The sequence below is a fragment of the Schistosoma haematobium genome, chromosome 1 (assembly GCF_000699445.3).
Source record: "Schistosoma haematobium chromosome 1, whole genome shotgun sequence".
NCBI lineage: Eukaryota > Metazoa > Platyhelminthes > Trematoda > Strigeidida > Schistosomatidae > Schistosoma > Schistosoma haematobium.
This window is the reverse complement of record NC_067196.1, coordinates 76,304,994-76,322,706: the sequence shown is the minus strand read 5'-3', so window position 1 is coordinate 76,322,706 and position 17,713 is coordinate 76,304,994. Positions and strand designations below refer to the sequence as shown.

General features: G+C 36.7%; 1 protein-coding gene across 1 annotated transcript; it reads left to right on the top strand.

The window, feature by feature from the left end:
- The first annotated feature begins 1,921 nt into the window (after window positions 1-1,921).
- On the top strand, window positions 1,922-14,879 carry MS3_00002141 (uncharacterized protein). The gene is made up of 3 exons (XM_051209712.1): window positions 1,922-2,223; window positions 13,990-14,108; window positions 14,230-14,879. The coding sequence occupies exons 1-3, from the start codon at window positions 2,213-2,215 to the stop codon at window positions 14,451-14,453; spliced, it is 354 nt and encodes a 117-aa protein (XP_051075171.1). The 5' UTR covers window positions 1,922-2,212; the 3' UTR covers window positions 14,454-14,879.
- The last annotated feature ends 2,834 nt before the right edge of the window (window positions 14,880-17,713 follow it).

Genomic DNA, 17,713 nt, shown 5'->3' with positions numbered 1-17,713 from the left:
AGTGTCGACGAGGTAGCGAACTCTCGTTGTCACATCTGTGACTTATAACAGACGGCTATGCTCGCCGGCTACAGTTGTCGTTAACGCGTGCCGGCTTGGAAGTTTCTCGAGTTGTTTTTCGTGTCAGTCGGTTTTGAGTTGGGAAAATTGCAGGGTTTTCTGCAATTTCTGGAAGACTTTCCATACTGGTTATGATACCAGCACCAGTCGGGGTTATCCATCTCTCGTGGTCTAGAGACAGATCGCTTACGTGAAGTGCTTCTACGTCGGGTGTGTGATCGTGCACGGTCGTTACGAAAATTAAGATAACGCGTAAGTGTATGACATAACTCCGTTATGTCATTCTGGGTCGTTTGAGGCTTTTCTTTGACTGAAAAAACCTCGGTAGTAGATTTCGTAATTTCTACGATCGGAAGATGCACCCAGCTCGTCTAAGGCGTTGTTCTGAAACGAGACCAGAACAGCTTGCACCTGTTGGGGGAGTTTGGACAGGAAAAGTTGTTTGAATAGGCCTATAACCTCTCTCATCCTTTGCAGCATGTCCGTAGCAGAACCGTGTTGCAGGTCTGTGTTATTAAAGAGTTGGTCTAACCTTTGTCGATCGGTTAGGTCTCCTCGTTTAAGAATCGAACGTTTTAAGGTTTCGTACGGTTCAGAAACATCACTAGTAAACATACTAGGTGTTACGTACCTGTTGAATTCCCGCGGTAGTGCCTTGACCACTACGAGGAACTGTGCACATGTTTCGATCACGCCGTGCTCGTGGAAGTCGACTTCTGTGTAGCAGGACCAGGCTTCGATATTGTCGGGCCAGAGGGACACGATTTGGAACGAGGTTGGAGACATGGTCTTAATCTCAAATACCTTAGGAGTCTGTTCGGTCATTGGGGAATATTAAGTACGAGAATACACGAGTGAGAAATATATGGATATTCAAAAACGCGGGAAAAATATCAAAATGTATAAAAAAATAAAAAATAAGGCAATAATATATAAAAATCCCAAAAAGGAACGGACTCACAGTTTACGATTTGGTGTACCAGTTCAAGTTAGGCTCACCAATGAAGATGGCATAGGTATTCAGTGTTTGACAACGCTTTTACCAGTAACACCTTCTATTATAACTCGTACCCACCAAGAGAAATCGAAATACAGAATTGAGGAGATCAGAAGTTGTATTTGACGATTGCCAATATATCGGAATCGTCTGATCTAGTCTGGCTAGCAGTAGATGTTGAGCACGGCGTTCCCACACGTGATCTGGTGTGGATGCATGACAGAGCGCCTTCAGCTTGATGAGTCCACTAAAACTAATCTGGTCAGCATCCAATGTCGAAAACTTACAGAGCTATTTATATTGGGGATTTATTTACCGCTACACATACAAGCAGCTATCCCCTGTCTAAAAACAGACAGTGAGTTGATGGGAAACGTTCAAACGACTGCAACTAAGCTGATTCCAGCGATAGCTAAGCTTCCGTATAATGTTCGAGTGGTCAAATTAAATATATTGCTATTGTCATTCAGAAGAACCAGAGTTGATAGATTTGCATCTGATATACCCTCATTTTCCTTGCCTAAGATAACAAGCCCAGAACAAACTACTTGTCAGCTGACAATCGACTTTCCCAATGCATCATCAATGAATGGAATTCATTGCCTCAGCCCATGACTGAAGCTCCATCTGTCAACGCTTTCTAATGAAATTCGGTTCAACGGAGAGATCACCACTGCCAGGAATAACACAGGCTACCCAGCCTCCTGTCCTTTCCATACTGAAACTGAAGGTTTGGCTACATGTCTATATCGCTTTAAGCCGATGATTCTTGATATCATTGTGAAACAGGGACTTTTATGTTTACTTTATTGATTGATTTCATATATATAGTGAACATTCAATATATCTTTAAATTAGCCAATTGAGATTTGTGTTCGCACTTGCTTCACGGAGTATTTACGAATCCCGGCCTTTATCTACGTGATGCTAGGTTCAAACTTGTAAGTTGTGGCTAAAAATGAATGTAATGTCTCTTAATTTTAGGTCTACTGGCAGTCAGTCATTTCATGTGGTTTCTTCGGTCTCAAGGTTTGGTGAGGCCTCTCCGTATCACCAGAACCCACCACTTTCTGTATATCCACGTTCGTTATTGGAACATGTTGTTAGCCTTGATATCGACCATCAACCCGCATATGTCCGAAATACTGGTATAATATGCACCATCGGTAAGCTACTGCGAAAGTCTCTCTGTAATATTTCTTAAAGGGAAATTTGTTTCGTAAACAGCTCTGTGAGTAATAAGTGATCTTGGATTTAAAGTATTAAGTTATTCACTCCTAAATGATCTGGTCGTTAAGTATACAGTTAGTGTATATCTATAAATATTTCCCTTAATAACCGCGTTGCGTCCATAGTTAGGGTCAATGCTATTCAGTTCTTTTTGTCCTCCTGTAATATAAATATTGTCGATCATCAGAAAAGTAACTAGATTGTAGGTTCACGAGTGTTTCTGTATTCTTCTGATTTCAAGTTTCATTTCATAGTGCTATTTTACTAGGTTGAGTAGAGACAATCTTAGTAGTTTAAGCCAACCAATCGGTTCCGTTTTGTTAAATTAGATGCGATACCCACCATCATATTACGCTTGGGCAAGTTCATCAGGACGCTTTTGAGTCGTACCATTCCACAATCGCTTTTCCAGTTTTCTATGAACAGGTTACTGCTGTCCAGCAAACTACGTCCAAATTTCACTACACAATGTGAGGTTTATGGATGGTACCCATTTGCCTAGCGATTATGAATATACTAAACATTTCTCTCTGAATCCATCTACACCACGTTTCCTCGACTATTTTAATTTTCTCTGGATAACCAAGTGCAAAATGTGGCATCTTGTGACGATATATTGTACTAGATCATACGTCCTTTACCTCCATTAAATCTCAGTCTTCAGTATTAAGAATAGGAGGTCTATGGACCTATATTCGTCCCTTCAGTTTGTAATACTGTGGAGGTCCAATCTCGTTTTGAATATATCAACTGAAGGTGCTGATATTACGTGTTCCGGTAGAGAATTTCAGTCATTCACTACTCGGTGCGAGAAGCGAAACTCCAGACGTAAACGATTTGATCTCGGTTTTTGAACTTTCTCCGAATGTCCTCTCAAATGATCAGTCCTAGACGGAAGTAAAAGATAAGACATGGTAATACCAAAGTTATCGTTCAGTATACGACAAGCCAATATTAGGTCACTCTGTATTCTACGGTAAGATAACGGTGTCTCAGTCTGTCTTCATAGGATAGGCCAGATAGACCTTTAGCCATCTTGGTACCTCGTCGTTGGACTCTTTCCAGCATATCTGCTTCATAATTGAAACAACGACTCGCTGCTTGAATCCCATATTCTAAATATGGTCGCACATAAATCGGATATAATAATCTAAACATTCCATCGTCTAAATGCTGGAAAGACCTACGAATAGACCATAATACCCTATAGCCTTTCGCAGCAGCAGCCTTACAGTGACTAGTGGTTTTGAGATCACTGCTTAATATGACTCCTAAATCTTTATAGTGTCTTACTTTGGGTAGCACGAATCCACATATTGTATGGTGATACGATTCATCAAAGTTATTTAATTGTATCACCGCACTCTTATTAGGATTTACTTCTAGTGAACACCTGTCCAACCATTCCACCAATGAGCTAAGACCATCCTGTAATACTATTCTATCCGACATACTGTGTATGGGTCTCCAGATTTTTATGTCGTCAGCGAAGAGTAGAACGGATAGTTTTGCTACAGTTGGTAATTCATTAACATAAGTAAAAAGAGAAGAGAACCGAAGATTGTACCTTGGGGAACTCCACTTTTTACAGGTACCGACGAGGAGAGGGCTCCATTAACCCTCACCTTGAATACTAAGTGTAAAAACTAAGCTGCCAAACTATTCTTAACTATTTGTATACATACTGGAAAGTAATCGTTTTTTCAGGTAGTCAGTGAGATTTGTTGCTTCGGGCAACGTGAACGAGCTGGTGCGTAAAATCGACTATTCTGTCTGTGGTATTCGTGCAATTCATAAAACTGAGTCCACTGTTATGGTAAATGAAACGTACCAAGTTTTAATCTTTAAAATTATACAAACAATTAGAGTTCAGTAATTTGGATGAACGCCTGTTATTTATTCAACTGACTTCAAACATAACGAAAATAAGCATAACTATCAACAGAGTACCATTATTCATCAGTTGTTGAATTTCGTGCAATGATGTGAATTTTTCAGGATGATTTCTTTTCCTCCTGTATATTAGTTCAGGCGTTATTGTTACTCACTAATTCTATAAGACTGACAAAACGAGTTTATGTGTACATTTGGTTCTAAATATATTTGACTTTACTTTTCTGCTTATTTTGTAAACTAGGTCCTGCTTGTCGCACTGTCGAGATACTACAAAATATGATGACATCTGGAATGAATATTGCCCGTCTGAATTTCTCTCACGGCAGTCACGAATATCATGCGAAAACCATTGAGTTGGTCCGAGAGGCTGCCGCAACTTTAAAACCGTTCCCTCGACCAATAGGGATTGCTTTGGACACCAAGGGGCCTGAAATTCGTACTGGCCTTATTAACGGGGTAAGGTTAATGTTGATCACAATTGTGAAACATCGCTTTATCTCTTTCCAACTGTTCAAATCTTCTACTTACTCAAAAATTTAAGTGTTACACGATAGGCATTACGTTCCTATTTATTTCTAACAGTTTCTGTTGTCCATTTACTCAAGTATCTACAACCGGGTTCGTTACCGTCATTCAATGTTATTAGGAAAACGTATGAAAACAATTAGAGTTATGAGCAAAACTCACAGTTGTACGTGAAATTATTTGACTGTTATTACATATAGTTATAAACACTTGAGATGATTTTTCTTTCTTCTTTATTAATGAACATTATTTAAAGTCAATATGTAAGTATTGTTTCCAGCACTATCTCGTAAGACTAATTCATTTCCTTCCATGTAAAGAAAATACAGAGCATATCGAGAGGTATGACGTAATCGAATTATTTATGTAACTCAAATGTTAACTATTTATCAAGATTGCTGGGTCCACTTGAAATTAAAATGATTGTTAACCACCTTTTTGCTGCACCTATATCTTTTTGTTATACACTATATAGTAAGTACTTAACATATTTTTGCATTCTCTCTTGTAGAGTGGGACCGCTGAAGTCACTCTTCAAGTTGGTCATAAAATCCGTGTAACCACTGATTGCGCATACATGGAAGCGTGTAATGAGTCTATTCTGTATATGGATTACCGAAATATTGTACATGTTTTGTCTAAAGGATCAAAGATTTTCGTTGATGATGGTTTAATAAGCTTAGTGGTTTTGGATAAAGGCAAGTGATCTTCTGGTTCCACTTCATGTCAAATGTGTCCGTTGATTCCGCATATATTTTTTGTGTTGATTCATTTTGTATTATTTCTAGTCAAACGTTAAATTCGTTATTTAGCCTTAAAAATCATAGGTACGTATGATTACTTACATATAAAACTTAGTTTTGATGGTTAATTATAACCGTTGAGTGAACTGAAAGCCAATTTTTATTAAATTCTACAACTTAGTTCCTTCGACAGTCAATATCAAAGTTGATGATATAATAAATACCATGACCACCCGACCAAACGACCCAATATTACAATTCAGAATATCCTTTGTTCAACTCTGTGAATTAGTCAGCAATCATCTCCCCAAAACAAACTCATATCAACCCGTGCTTCATTCCACAGTTTCCCAGCAGGGCGTTTTTTGTTATTATTTAAGCTCTTCCGACGCATACCATGTCTTAACCGAAGTATTTAAGCAAGTTCACAGACGAGATTGTAAACAGATTTACAATGGCATAACTATCATAGGTAAATACAAACATATTCTCTGCTTCCACTTAAGTGTACGTTATGCAGTAAGAGAACTACTCGAAAAAAGAATTTGTAAAATATCCGTACATAATATAATTTGTGCCTGTATATTTTTTCCTTTAATATCAGGTCCTGATTACCTTGAATGCGAAGTTGAAAATGGTGGAAAGCTAGGGTCTCGTAAAGGAGTTAATCTCCCAGGAGCCCATGTCGATTTAGATGCAGTATCAGAAAAAGACAAACAAGATCTTCGTTTTGCAGTTGAGCATAACGTAGGTTCTCACTCAATATTAACTGCGTATTCATCTTTTCAATCGTATAATGTTTTAATTTTTCGTTAACAAACTAATCTTACTGTTGGTTCTACATAGATTATCAAATGTACATTGCTTTTTTCAGTAAATTTGATTTAAATGTGATGCCGAAGTACAAACATTCCTGTCCTGCATATTGTTTTTTTAATAATGTAACTTGTTCTGTATCCTAATATTGCACAAATACGCTTCATAAAAGAATCACTTAAAAGTTAGTTAGGTGATATATAGTTTCTCAAAAACGTTAATATCATATTACATATGACAAGTTACTACATACAACTTATAAATTCTGTCTTCTCTGTTTCTTCATTTCATAAATTGCCGATTAAACCTTTTCAAGGTTGACATGGTGTTTGCCTCTTTCATTCGGAATGCTGATGCTGTACACCAGATCCGTCAACTTCTCGGTGATAATGGTTCCCACATTAAAATCATCGCTAAAATCGAAAATCATGAAGGTGTCCAACGGTAAGTTCCTCAGTCTTATCGTGCACAAATATATATAGTAAACGAAAACCGTTCCAAAAGCATCTAAACCCACATACGCTACGGCAATCAAATATAGATTACAATTTACCACCCAAACCATTATAGATAATTATTTAGTGTAGATATTACTCAACTATTTGAGGGATACAGAATATACATAATGTAGATGTTTTGATGTTACTGTTAGAGTAGCATTTGATTGTACTATATGAGTCAATCGTTCGATCCCTTCAGGATAGGAAAAATTTTAGTATTGAATTATAAAACTATCGTAATTATAGCCATGTGATTGTATTGATCTAAGAAACTTGATGTAACATAATTCCACTGCTAGGATTCGCTTCTGTTAAGTTTCTGATAAAGTGCTAATAATTTAAAACAACATTAAAACGGATGTCATCATTTCGTTACTCCATCTAAACTCCTATTACAATATGTTAATAAAAAGAGATTATTGAGTTACACAGTAGTGAAATGACTACATAATCAGAACATCATATCTTAAATCTATCTACTTCCATTAGTTTTCATTATATCATGTGGTCCATTAATGAAAATTTTGTCAAAAACCTTTCATCACAGTAAAACAAATAGTTTCGAACATGCAAATATATTAGTCTATACATAGCCAGATTTCATTGCATACTATAATTAAACAATTTTTAGGAAAATAAATAAAATGCGAATACTTTATCACCTAGACAATAAAAACAAACGCATTGGATAATAATATAACTCCTAGTAATATGGTGAGATTATTTTATTATCCAGATAAATTTTTTAAATAATAATCATGAATTTCTCCAGGAATCTATTCACATTATTATTTTTTATATTTTTAACACTGAACACTTAATCTGTTTGATATAGATAGTTTTATACAAAAAAGTAACGATTACTGTAATTATTCAATCATTTGTTTTATCAAGCAAAATGGACATAATTCAGATATTTTCTTTCCGTTATTGTCATTTAATATGACTGTACAATAGTATTTATAGATATTTCAAACACAATGGTTCATAATAAAATGGGGAACTATTACATCATTGACAAATGCACCAAACCTTAATCCAAAAATTTTCAAACACTACATAATGGTCGAAGAGGAGACGAACAAGTATCAAAAACAGCTTATAAAATAAGATATCGAGAAAAGATTTAAATGGTAGCTATCCATTTTTGACATTGCGATGTGCTTGTTACAACGTCTTATTTTCTTGCAAACAGTTATGAGCAAAATATTTATAAATACAATTGTACGGTTCTAGTCCAGTGTAGCAGCAGTAAGTCTCAGCATACACAAATAGAAAGGCAAGGTTCTCCGATACAACACAACATACACCAGATCCCACTTGACGAAGCTTTGGAGGATGTAAAAACCTTTACATATCTGGGTAGTATCATTGATGAACACGGTAGAGCTGATACAGATGTAAAGGCGCGGATCGGCAAAGCCAGAGCAGCATATATACAGTTAAAGAACATCTGAAACTCAAAACATTTGTCAACCAACACCAAGGTCAGAATTTTCAATACAAATGTGAAGACAGTTCTACTGTATGGGGGCGGAAACTTGCAGAACTACGAAAGTCATCATCCAGAAGATAAAAGTATTTACTTTATTACTTTAACACATAGATATTGGTGCAAGGAGGCACCAAATACAAATATGCGCCACACAGATCTCATTTGATATGTGTGAGGGCTGTGATACTGCTCGGGTGACCAAACCGAAGCAGATGGTTTTCTTAGGCGGCCACACCCGGAGCCTCAACCTGAAGGTCTGATCCACAAGGAAGGGGAGCATCGTAAGGAGATGCAGTCCCATGGTAGCCGGTGACCAACGATTGGTTCATACGCCATTTGTTCCTTCAGGATAATGAAGCCCATGTACACCATTGGTTTGGAATAAGGGTTTTCCAACTTCCCTAGGTGGACTCTCCATGTCCACCAACCCGGTTGAAGTGCCAGACATTCGCAACAATTCTTATGGATACATGAAGTGTCCGGACAACATAGGAGACCGGAACGACAAGTCAAATAGCTGCAGAAATGAGAACATACAGCTTGACGGTTCTCGGAATCCGTGAAACTCATTGTATCCAAGCTGAACAGCAAAGGTCAGGTACAGGAGAGATGTTGCTGTACTCCGATCACGCAGAAGAAAATGTTCCACACATTAAAGGAGTTGATCTGATACTGTCCGAAGAAGCACCAAGTGTACTTATACGATAGGAATCTCACGGATTCAATATCATCAAAGCTTCAGATCACCATCTATCTGGTGATTGCCAAGATGAAACTTGAGCTAACGAAGCAATGGACAACTGGACAAACAGCATTACAAAGGTTCTATACAGTCTTCCTTCGACATACTGACAAATTCAACGAATTCAATATAGATCTCAACAACAGGTTCAACGCCTTACAAGATCCGCTCGAAGAAGAGAATAATACTATGAAAGACAAGTGGAAAGGGATCAAAGATGCACTAACTTCAACGTGTCAGGAGGTTCTGGGCCGCAAGAAGCATCATCATAAGGAATGAATTTCTATGGAAACCCTGGACAAGGTTAAAGAAAGGAAGAACAGAAAGACAGCAATCAACAACAGTGGAACAAGAACAGAGAAAGCCAATGCACATGGTAAATACTTAAAATTAAACAAGAAAGTGGACAGGAGCATTAGAGCTGACAAACAGAAATACGTGGAAGACGAAGCAATGACAGCGGAAAAAGCTACAAGAGAAGGGAATGTGCAACAATCATGTGACACAACGAAGAAACTGGTAAGGAAATAGAGCGAAGTAGAGAGACCGGTGAAGGACAAAGAAGGCGAGCCAATCAATCACTGATATTGAAGAACAGCGGGACAGATGGGTAAAGCACTTTGAAGAACTCTTGAATGGACCAGCTCCACTGAACCACGACCGGACATCGAAGCAACACACACAGAGATATTCCCATAGATGTTATCGAACCAGCAATCGAAGAAAACATCATGATCATCAGGCAAGTCAAGAGTGGGTAAGCAGCAGAACCAGACAACATACCATCTGAAGCAGTAAGGTTAGACATAGAAGTGACTGCATGCATGCTCCATGTTCTATTCAGGAAGATTTAAGAGAAAGAACAAGTGACGACAAACTGGAATGAAGGATATCTCATTAAGATAACAAATAAACGAGATCCGAGCATGTGTGAGAACTACAGAGGCATCACACTACTATCTGTGACATGAAAAGTTTTCAACCAAGTTTTGTAGAACTGAATGAACGATTCAATGAACACCGAACTTCGAGGTCAACAGACCAGATTCCGTAAGGATCAGTTGTGTACGGACCAAACGGCAACACTACTGATTATCGTTGAACAATCACTTGAATGGAAATCATCACTAGATATCAACTTCTTCAACTTAACATCATTTCCTATTAATCCTGCGCGTCTTGCTCTTTAGAACTAGTGGCTTTCTGAGTTCAAGTTGTAAACCTGAAAGTAACTAAAATTCGTAGCTTATAAGTTATCCATTGTGGTCTTTTGCTCTATACTATTATCTGTTTGAGTAAACAAATTTATTAGAGTATATTCAATATAAGGTATCCTTATGCTGTTCTTTTCTTTTCTTCCCGTTTTCGATTTGATGACATCATATTCATATTTATCGTATCTCTTGGTTCTTATGTTTTGGAAAGTTGGTCTTTTCAACAAAATAGTATTACTGTACAGCATTCCAAATAATTTTTTTCATATCCCATCTTATGATTATCTCTCAGATGAAACGATTTATCAACTTGTTATCGGTATCTTGACAATGTCTTTACACCTTTCTGCCTTCCAATATCTTGACTAAAATGTCCTTTCCATTTTCAGGTTTAATGAAATCCTTGATGCTGCTGATGGAATTATGGTTGCTCGTGGTGATCTAGGGATAGAAATCCCTGCTGAAAAGGTTTTCATAGCACAAAAGATGATGATTGGTCGCTGTAATCAGGTTGGGAAGCCTGTGATATGTGCCACACAAATGTTGGAGTCAATGACTACTAAGCCTCGTCCAACACGTGCTGAATCAAGTGACGTTGCTAATGCCGTACTTGATGGTGCAGACTGTGTTATGCTTTCAGGTTGGTTTCGATTTCATAATATTTTACATTTTCGACGTTACCTACTCATCAAACCATAACTATGTACTTCAAGTATTACAAGTTTTCGTACTATTTTTCTCAAAATTCTTGGGTACTCTGTGTCCCTGCAGATTCACACACTGAAACCAAGCTCCGTTTTGTCCACTAGTGGGCTAAATGTTTTTAAAAACCATACAAATAGAAAATACTTGTTCATATTCCAGCTGATATCGTAAAGTCATGCAATACTTCTACTGAATAAAATATCTATTTGGTCAGTGGGCATTTAAATATCAAATTATGCATTGATCAACAAGAGTTCCAGTCCAAATTACGCATCATTTAATGTCAAAACTCATTTGACAGGTAGGCACTTGGGTATTAACCACAATCTACGTGTAAGAGCTAATGATACCTTTCCTAGTTGTCGAAACCAAAGTAGTTAGAGCCGAGTTCAAACCTGGGTCTTAGTAGTTTGAAGTTGAACATCTTAACCACTAAGCCATGGATATTAAATTAATTGCATTTCACTAAAGTCTACCTGCTAAACCTTTACACCAAAAAGTTTTTTAAATGTCAACCGCTTGAGGTAAATTTGAACAAGGGGTTTCACTAAAAATACAAACATTTATTCAACTCATTGCTCACCTCATCAGATTTTTACCTGCCAAATTGAATCAATCTCCACCTATATTTCGTTTGGATAGTGTTCTATCTTTTGTTTTGTTTTCTAGAAAATTGTCTCATCCATTTTGATTTTTCTGTCTAATCATTTTAGCTCAGTACTAGAGAAGTGGTGACGTCTGAGAAACAGCAGAAATCTGATTACATAAATTATAAATTACACATATAAAAGCAGTAACATTTAATTGACGAGCAGATGAATTTCAATCATAATCTACCTTTTTTCTATTCACAGCAACATTCATAGGTTATTATCAGGTTTTTAATTATCAATCAACCAAAATAAATTGTTCATTTTTCAACTTATTTTATATTTTATAATTCAGGAGAAACGGCTAAAGGATTATATCCATTAGAGGCTGTACAAACTATGCACCGTATATGTGTACAGGCTGAGGCAGCAATGTTTCATGGACAATTGTTTGAAGATTTGAAGTCTTCTTTATATGGTCCAACTGAAATGGCTCACACCACTGCAATTGCTGCAGTAGAAGCTGCTAGTCGTTGTAATGCTGCCGCTATCATTGTGATTACAACATCTGGCCGGTAAGTATGTTTTTATCTTACATAAAATGAATCAATGACTACACACATTCTCGTTTTTATTAAAATTAAAACTGGTCTAAAATATACTGCTATTCTAATTTATTTAGAAGACAGTGAATGAAATACTCGGAAATACTTTAATATATTAAAAGCACTGAGCTTCATCAAGCTGCATGAAATTTATGTCTTTAATAATAGACGTCCAACAAATAATTCGATGGAAAAAAACCAACAAACAAACTAAATGGAATTAATTGTTAAAACTTGAAACGTCTAAATAACCAACTTGAAGAGAGGACATCGCGAAATGTGTGAAGCCAAAGAATATACAACAATAAATGTAAATATTTGGTCACAAAAATGATGAAATGATGAAATGAGATTAAAATAAACATTGAATATTCTTATATGTCAAAATAATTCTTCGACAATTTCAAGGACTTAGAAATCTTAACAAATGTTGACATTTTCACGACCACGTTTAAATGTCCTGCGACAATAAAAGTTAATTATTTAAAATAACGAGTGTGTTCATTGGGAAAATATAATTTATTTAAAAGACGGGATTTATTTGTGAAATACATGTAATTAATTGTTCGCGTTACCTAATCTGCTGGTTGATTGTTAATTAGAAAACCTATGATAATTGTTTTTATCGAGTGTTGTATCATTTGTAGATAGGAGGACGTTATGGAAACTACTTCGACACTATGGAGTTCCTGAGAAGATTGTCAACATTATCCGGAACTCATACGACGGACTACAGTGCAAAGTCGTGCATAGATGACAGCTGACAGATGCATTCCAAGTAAGGACCAGAGTCAAACAAGGCTGTCTACTCTCTCCCTTCCTCTTTCTTCTGATGGTTGACTAGATTATGAAAACCTCGACATCTGAGGGAAAATACGAAATACAATGGACAGCTCAGAACCAATTAGACGATTCGGACATCGCAGATGACCTAGCCCTCGTATCCAACACACACGAACAGATGCAGATAAAGACAGCCAGTGTAGTAGCAGTCTCTGCATCAGTAGACCTCAACATATACAAGGAGAAAACCAAGGTCCTCAAATTCAAAACGGAGAACAGCAGTCCAATCACTCTTGATGGCGAAACTCTGGAAGATGTAGAATCCTTCACGTACCTGGGAAGCATCATCGATGAACAAGGAGCCTCAGATGCAGACGTAAAGGCAAGGATTGGCAAAGCAAGGGCCGCATTTCTACAATTGAAGAACATCTGGAACTCAAAACAACTGTCTGTCAACCAATATCAAAGTCACAATCTTCAATACGAACGTCAAAACAGTCAGTTCTACTGTATGGAGCTGAAACTTGGAGAAATACAACAACCACCATCAAGAAGGTACAAGGATTTATAAATAGCTGTCTTCGCAAGATACTCAACATCCATTGGCCGGATACCATCAGCAACAGCCTTCTGTGGGAGAGAGCAAATCAGCTTCCAGCTGAAGAAATTAGGAAAATATGATGGAAATGGATAGGACATACATTACGCAAATCATCAAACTGCATCACGAGGCAAGCCCTAACTTGGAATCCTGAAGGGAAGCGGAAAAGGGGAAGGCCTAAGAACACATTACGTCGGGAAATAGAAGCAGATATTAAAAGAATGAATAACAACTGGAAGGAGCTGGAAAGGATTGCCCAGGACAGGGTTGGATGGAGAATGCTGGTGAGCGGCCTATGCTCCTTCACGAGGATTTTCAGGCGTAAGTAAGTTGTATCATTTAGATTAGAATGATTAACGAAATGAAGAAGGCACTTATATGTACCCTGCTTTTTTTATGCTTTAAAGGGTACTATACAATATCGTTATATGTATCTTGATAATGTATATTTAACATTCGTTTTGATTAATTCTCTTTTATATGTTAGTTCATGCCAACTGATCTCACGTCATAGACCTCGTTGCCCAATTCTCACTGTGACACGTCATGAATATATTGCTCGTCAAATTCACCTTTATCGTGGCGTTCATCCTCTGTATTATGGTGGTAAGTTGTATATAAACAATCAGAAGCATTTTATTAAATTATCAAATATTCAACTAAATTTATTGTTTGCAATGACAGTAAATTTACCCGATTTTAACTTTTTATTTCATGTATTTTACAGAACCACGAGCTGGAGAATGGTACGAAGATATGGACCGTAGAATTCGTTATGCTATTGATTATGGTAGAAAGCGTTCATTTTTCTCGCCTGGGTGCTTCGTAATAATTGTAACTGGTTGGAAAGCTGGTTCCGGTTCTACGAACACACTTCGTGTTGTCAAACTAGAAGATGCAGAAACTAAGCCAATAGTTATGGTGCCAAGTATTACACACTTTGATGATTAGGTTAACTTATATAATTGATTATTCAAATGATGGGACTTTATCACAAACACTTTTTCAGTTCTTTTAGTTTCATCGTATGTACTTCAATTTAGTCATGTTCCGTTCCTTACCCTCTTAATCACAGAAATTCTTGTCATTTATATCAATAGATGTAACCTTCCAGCTGATTTTCGTTTTATTCAACTATAATTGTCTAAATACTTTATGGAAGCATCACTTAATAGATGTGTATGTGTGTAGTCGTCTTTTTTAGTGGACCTATGGTTGTACTTCTTTACTTTCCTCTTTTCACGCACGCAACTTAGAAATGTCTGAAAATTTATAAAATAACATTTTATTTTTTGTCAAATCAAGTCATTGATTAATCATTTTCCTGCATGTGTGCGTCATATTAAAATAATTGTACGCAATATACTTTCCAGATAATTTCCTGGACTTTTTATTTGTAATGAAACATAATATCATTGCCTGCTAGTCTCCGCGTATCAGAAATGTTGTTTAAAGGCAATAAATTTCACCAAGACTAGTCAATCTCTAGTTAGAAGTTAGCTGAGGTAAGTAGCATGAGTCTTAACCATCCTACAATATTCAGGTTTGCGATCTCATCATCTGATCAATCTCTTCAATTACTTATGTGGCTTCAAAATAGTTATTAGACTATAGGAGTGGTTCTCTGCAAGTATTACTTAGCAAATATTCTTAGCTTACTTGTCTTTATTGACATGTTCGGTGAACTTCTGATATATGATAGTGACTTGAGCTGATGCACAATTTGTTCGAGGCTCTACATTGCATATGACTGACTTCTGCTGTTACTCAACTATTTTTGGTCGTCCAAGCGTTTGGCCAGCATTACTGGTCACTAATGTTTACTCATGAGTGCCTTGGTTATCGCTAAGAGCGATCAGTGCACAAACTCCTGGCTGTTTTGTTTCAGCTCCGTGCACGCTTCTAAAATCCATTAAGATGAGTAAAGGCTTGGCCGTTTAGTCGTAATTCCTCTTTAGTCTAGTTTTCTTGTTTACCGTATAAGGAATTATTGACCTCGACTTTTTTGTATCTGGGTCCTCGGAGTCGACTATGATGTTTAGAACTAATGAGACCAGTTATTTGGCCGTTTTAAGACTTGACACAAAATAGCCCTACTGGATCATCAAAATATGAAACCTATCAATCTCAAATGCAAGCTGTGAAGGTTTCTATTTTCGTTTCGTGTATAAATTTTGTTACTCGTCAGTGTTTGGCCTTCCTGGGATAAATTTTTCCCAAGAGCAATTTTCATTCCGGGTTGACGTAATATACGGGTCACGCTCAAGTCACTAAGAATACTAGAGTATATCCAACACTACGTAAATTATGATAGATAATGATGGTCTAGGAAATTACTAATACTCATGTGAAATTGTCAACCACAAACCTCTCAACTACCAACCAACCGTTTTATCTAATTATATTGAGTACATGGGCCGTAGCCCGTCATTGATAATGCATTTGATATTGGATCTTTCATAATGAGTCTAATTACCCTTAAAGCTCAATTTCTTAATTTTGTTTCCCTGTTTTGATATGATATGTGGGAACTTCGGTGAGTCCATATTCGTGCCACGTTCTCCGTTTGTCTCTACCTGATTTTTTAACCATAATATTCCAAGTAAGAAAAATACAACTTACCACTGAGTCATTTTCCTACGTTGCTTCATTTTAGTAACAGACGTGGAATTCCTAACGGTAACACAGTTACTTTTCGCTATCATAATTCCTTATCCTAAACGACATCTATTGATTCGTCCACCACCGATATCGCTTTTCTGCATTCATCAACAGTTAACAGGTTTGTCATTTGGATATAGTAATCATTTGACAAAGAATAGGCGAAATACAAACCAGTTGACGATGCATTGACTCACCTGATTTTTACTGTACTTGTATCTTGGAAAATTTCCTCTATTCTTACTGTTTTCCAGAATGTAAGATATCTGGTACATTGTAGGAAAACTTATCCTAAATTATAGCTGAGCACAGTACACTATAATTAAATCATAAACCAGTTGTCCATTTCCAATGATACATGAATTATTTCTCAGAATGAATATATTTTTAGGGTGTTGCGTTCTATGGGCACAATGGTTTAGTCCTTCAACTTTCATCGTCTATCTAGACAACAGCATCAGCACATACTTCGAAAGGAAGTGGAATTTTAAAATTCTGATGACTGCATAGATTCTCGTTTTATTGGAACTAAAAGAGCAAAATACCTAAATCCTCCGACTGAACTACAGATACCATGACCTGAAAATCAATATATGCAATCATAGAATTGAATTATTATCCTCCATTATTCAAAAGCTTTTTTAAATAGTTGTAATCGGTGAAGTGTAATCTAATTAAGATCAGTTTCTGCCATTTAAATTATCGCAAGTCGGATCCGACTTCTCATTTAGGCATTCAAAAGTAGAATTGTATGAGCACTTTTGTTCTTTATTTCGTGTTATGTCGCTGAGACGTCGATAAATATCACGTGCTAAGTTTCTCAAAGAAAATACCGCCTTTAAATGTTCTACTTCGTGTCTACTATTCCAACTATAGTCTAGCATCCTTAGCCTTGAGTAGTGATGCGTTCTGTCCGGTACAATTTAACGTGAGCTACGCTTCCATTGGTTGCCCATCCGAAGAGAAGTCAGCAGCTAGGCATCTACAATTCCCATATTACAATCACGCAAGCGCGACAGCATACCATCAATCTTAAACAATCATTAGGTTATACACACGAAGTATTATACAGCATAGCACATTGGATGAGAAATTGTTCTTTAAATACAATCATGCCATAAGAGAGAGGAAATCAAACAGTACATGATTAATTAGAAATAATTAAGGAGTAGTAAAACGCATAACAATAGTTAACAAGTCCACTGGAAGCTTACAATAAGGCAGATATAGAAATTCAATAATGTAGCTATTCTAAAACTATAAAAAAGTGATAGAAATAATAATCTTAAAAGTAATTCAATAAGTGTAAATCTTTCTGATATTCATCCCGGTATAATAATCCACACCTCTGTAAAGCCCACACGTGACTTCATATTACTCGTGACTCTCTGCAGGTTAATTAATGCACTTTCCAAGGATTATCTTTATTAATATTGATTGGTATAAGATTATCAAACCGTTCGCATATCCTAAATAAAAATGATGTATTTTATTCATAAAACAGCCACAGTAGGATGTAGCTAATGGTATCCTGCCAACGGACATTGAGC

What these genes read in the sequence shown, in the direction of transcription:
- MS3_00002141 (XM_051209712.1), top strand. An exon ending in TCATCCTCTGTATTATGGTG is followed by an intron (nt 14,109 to 14,229) that starts GTAAGTTGTATA and finishes TGTATTTTACAG; the next exon opens with AACCACGAGCTGGAGAATGG.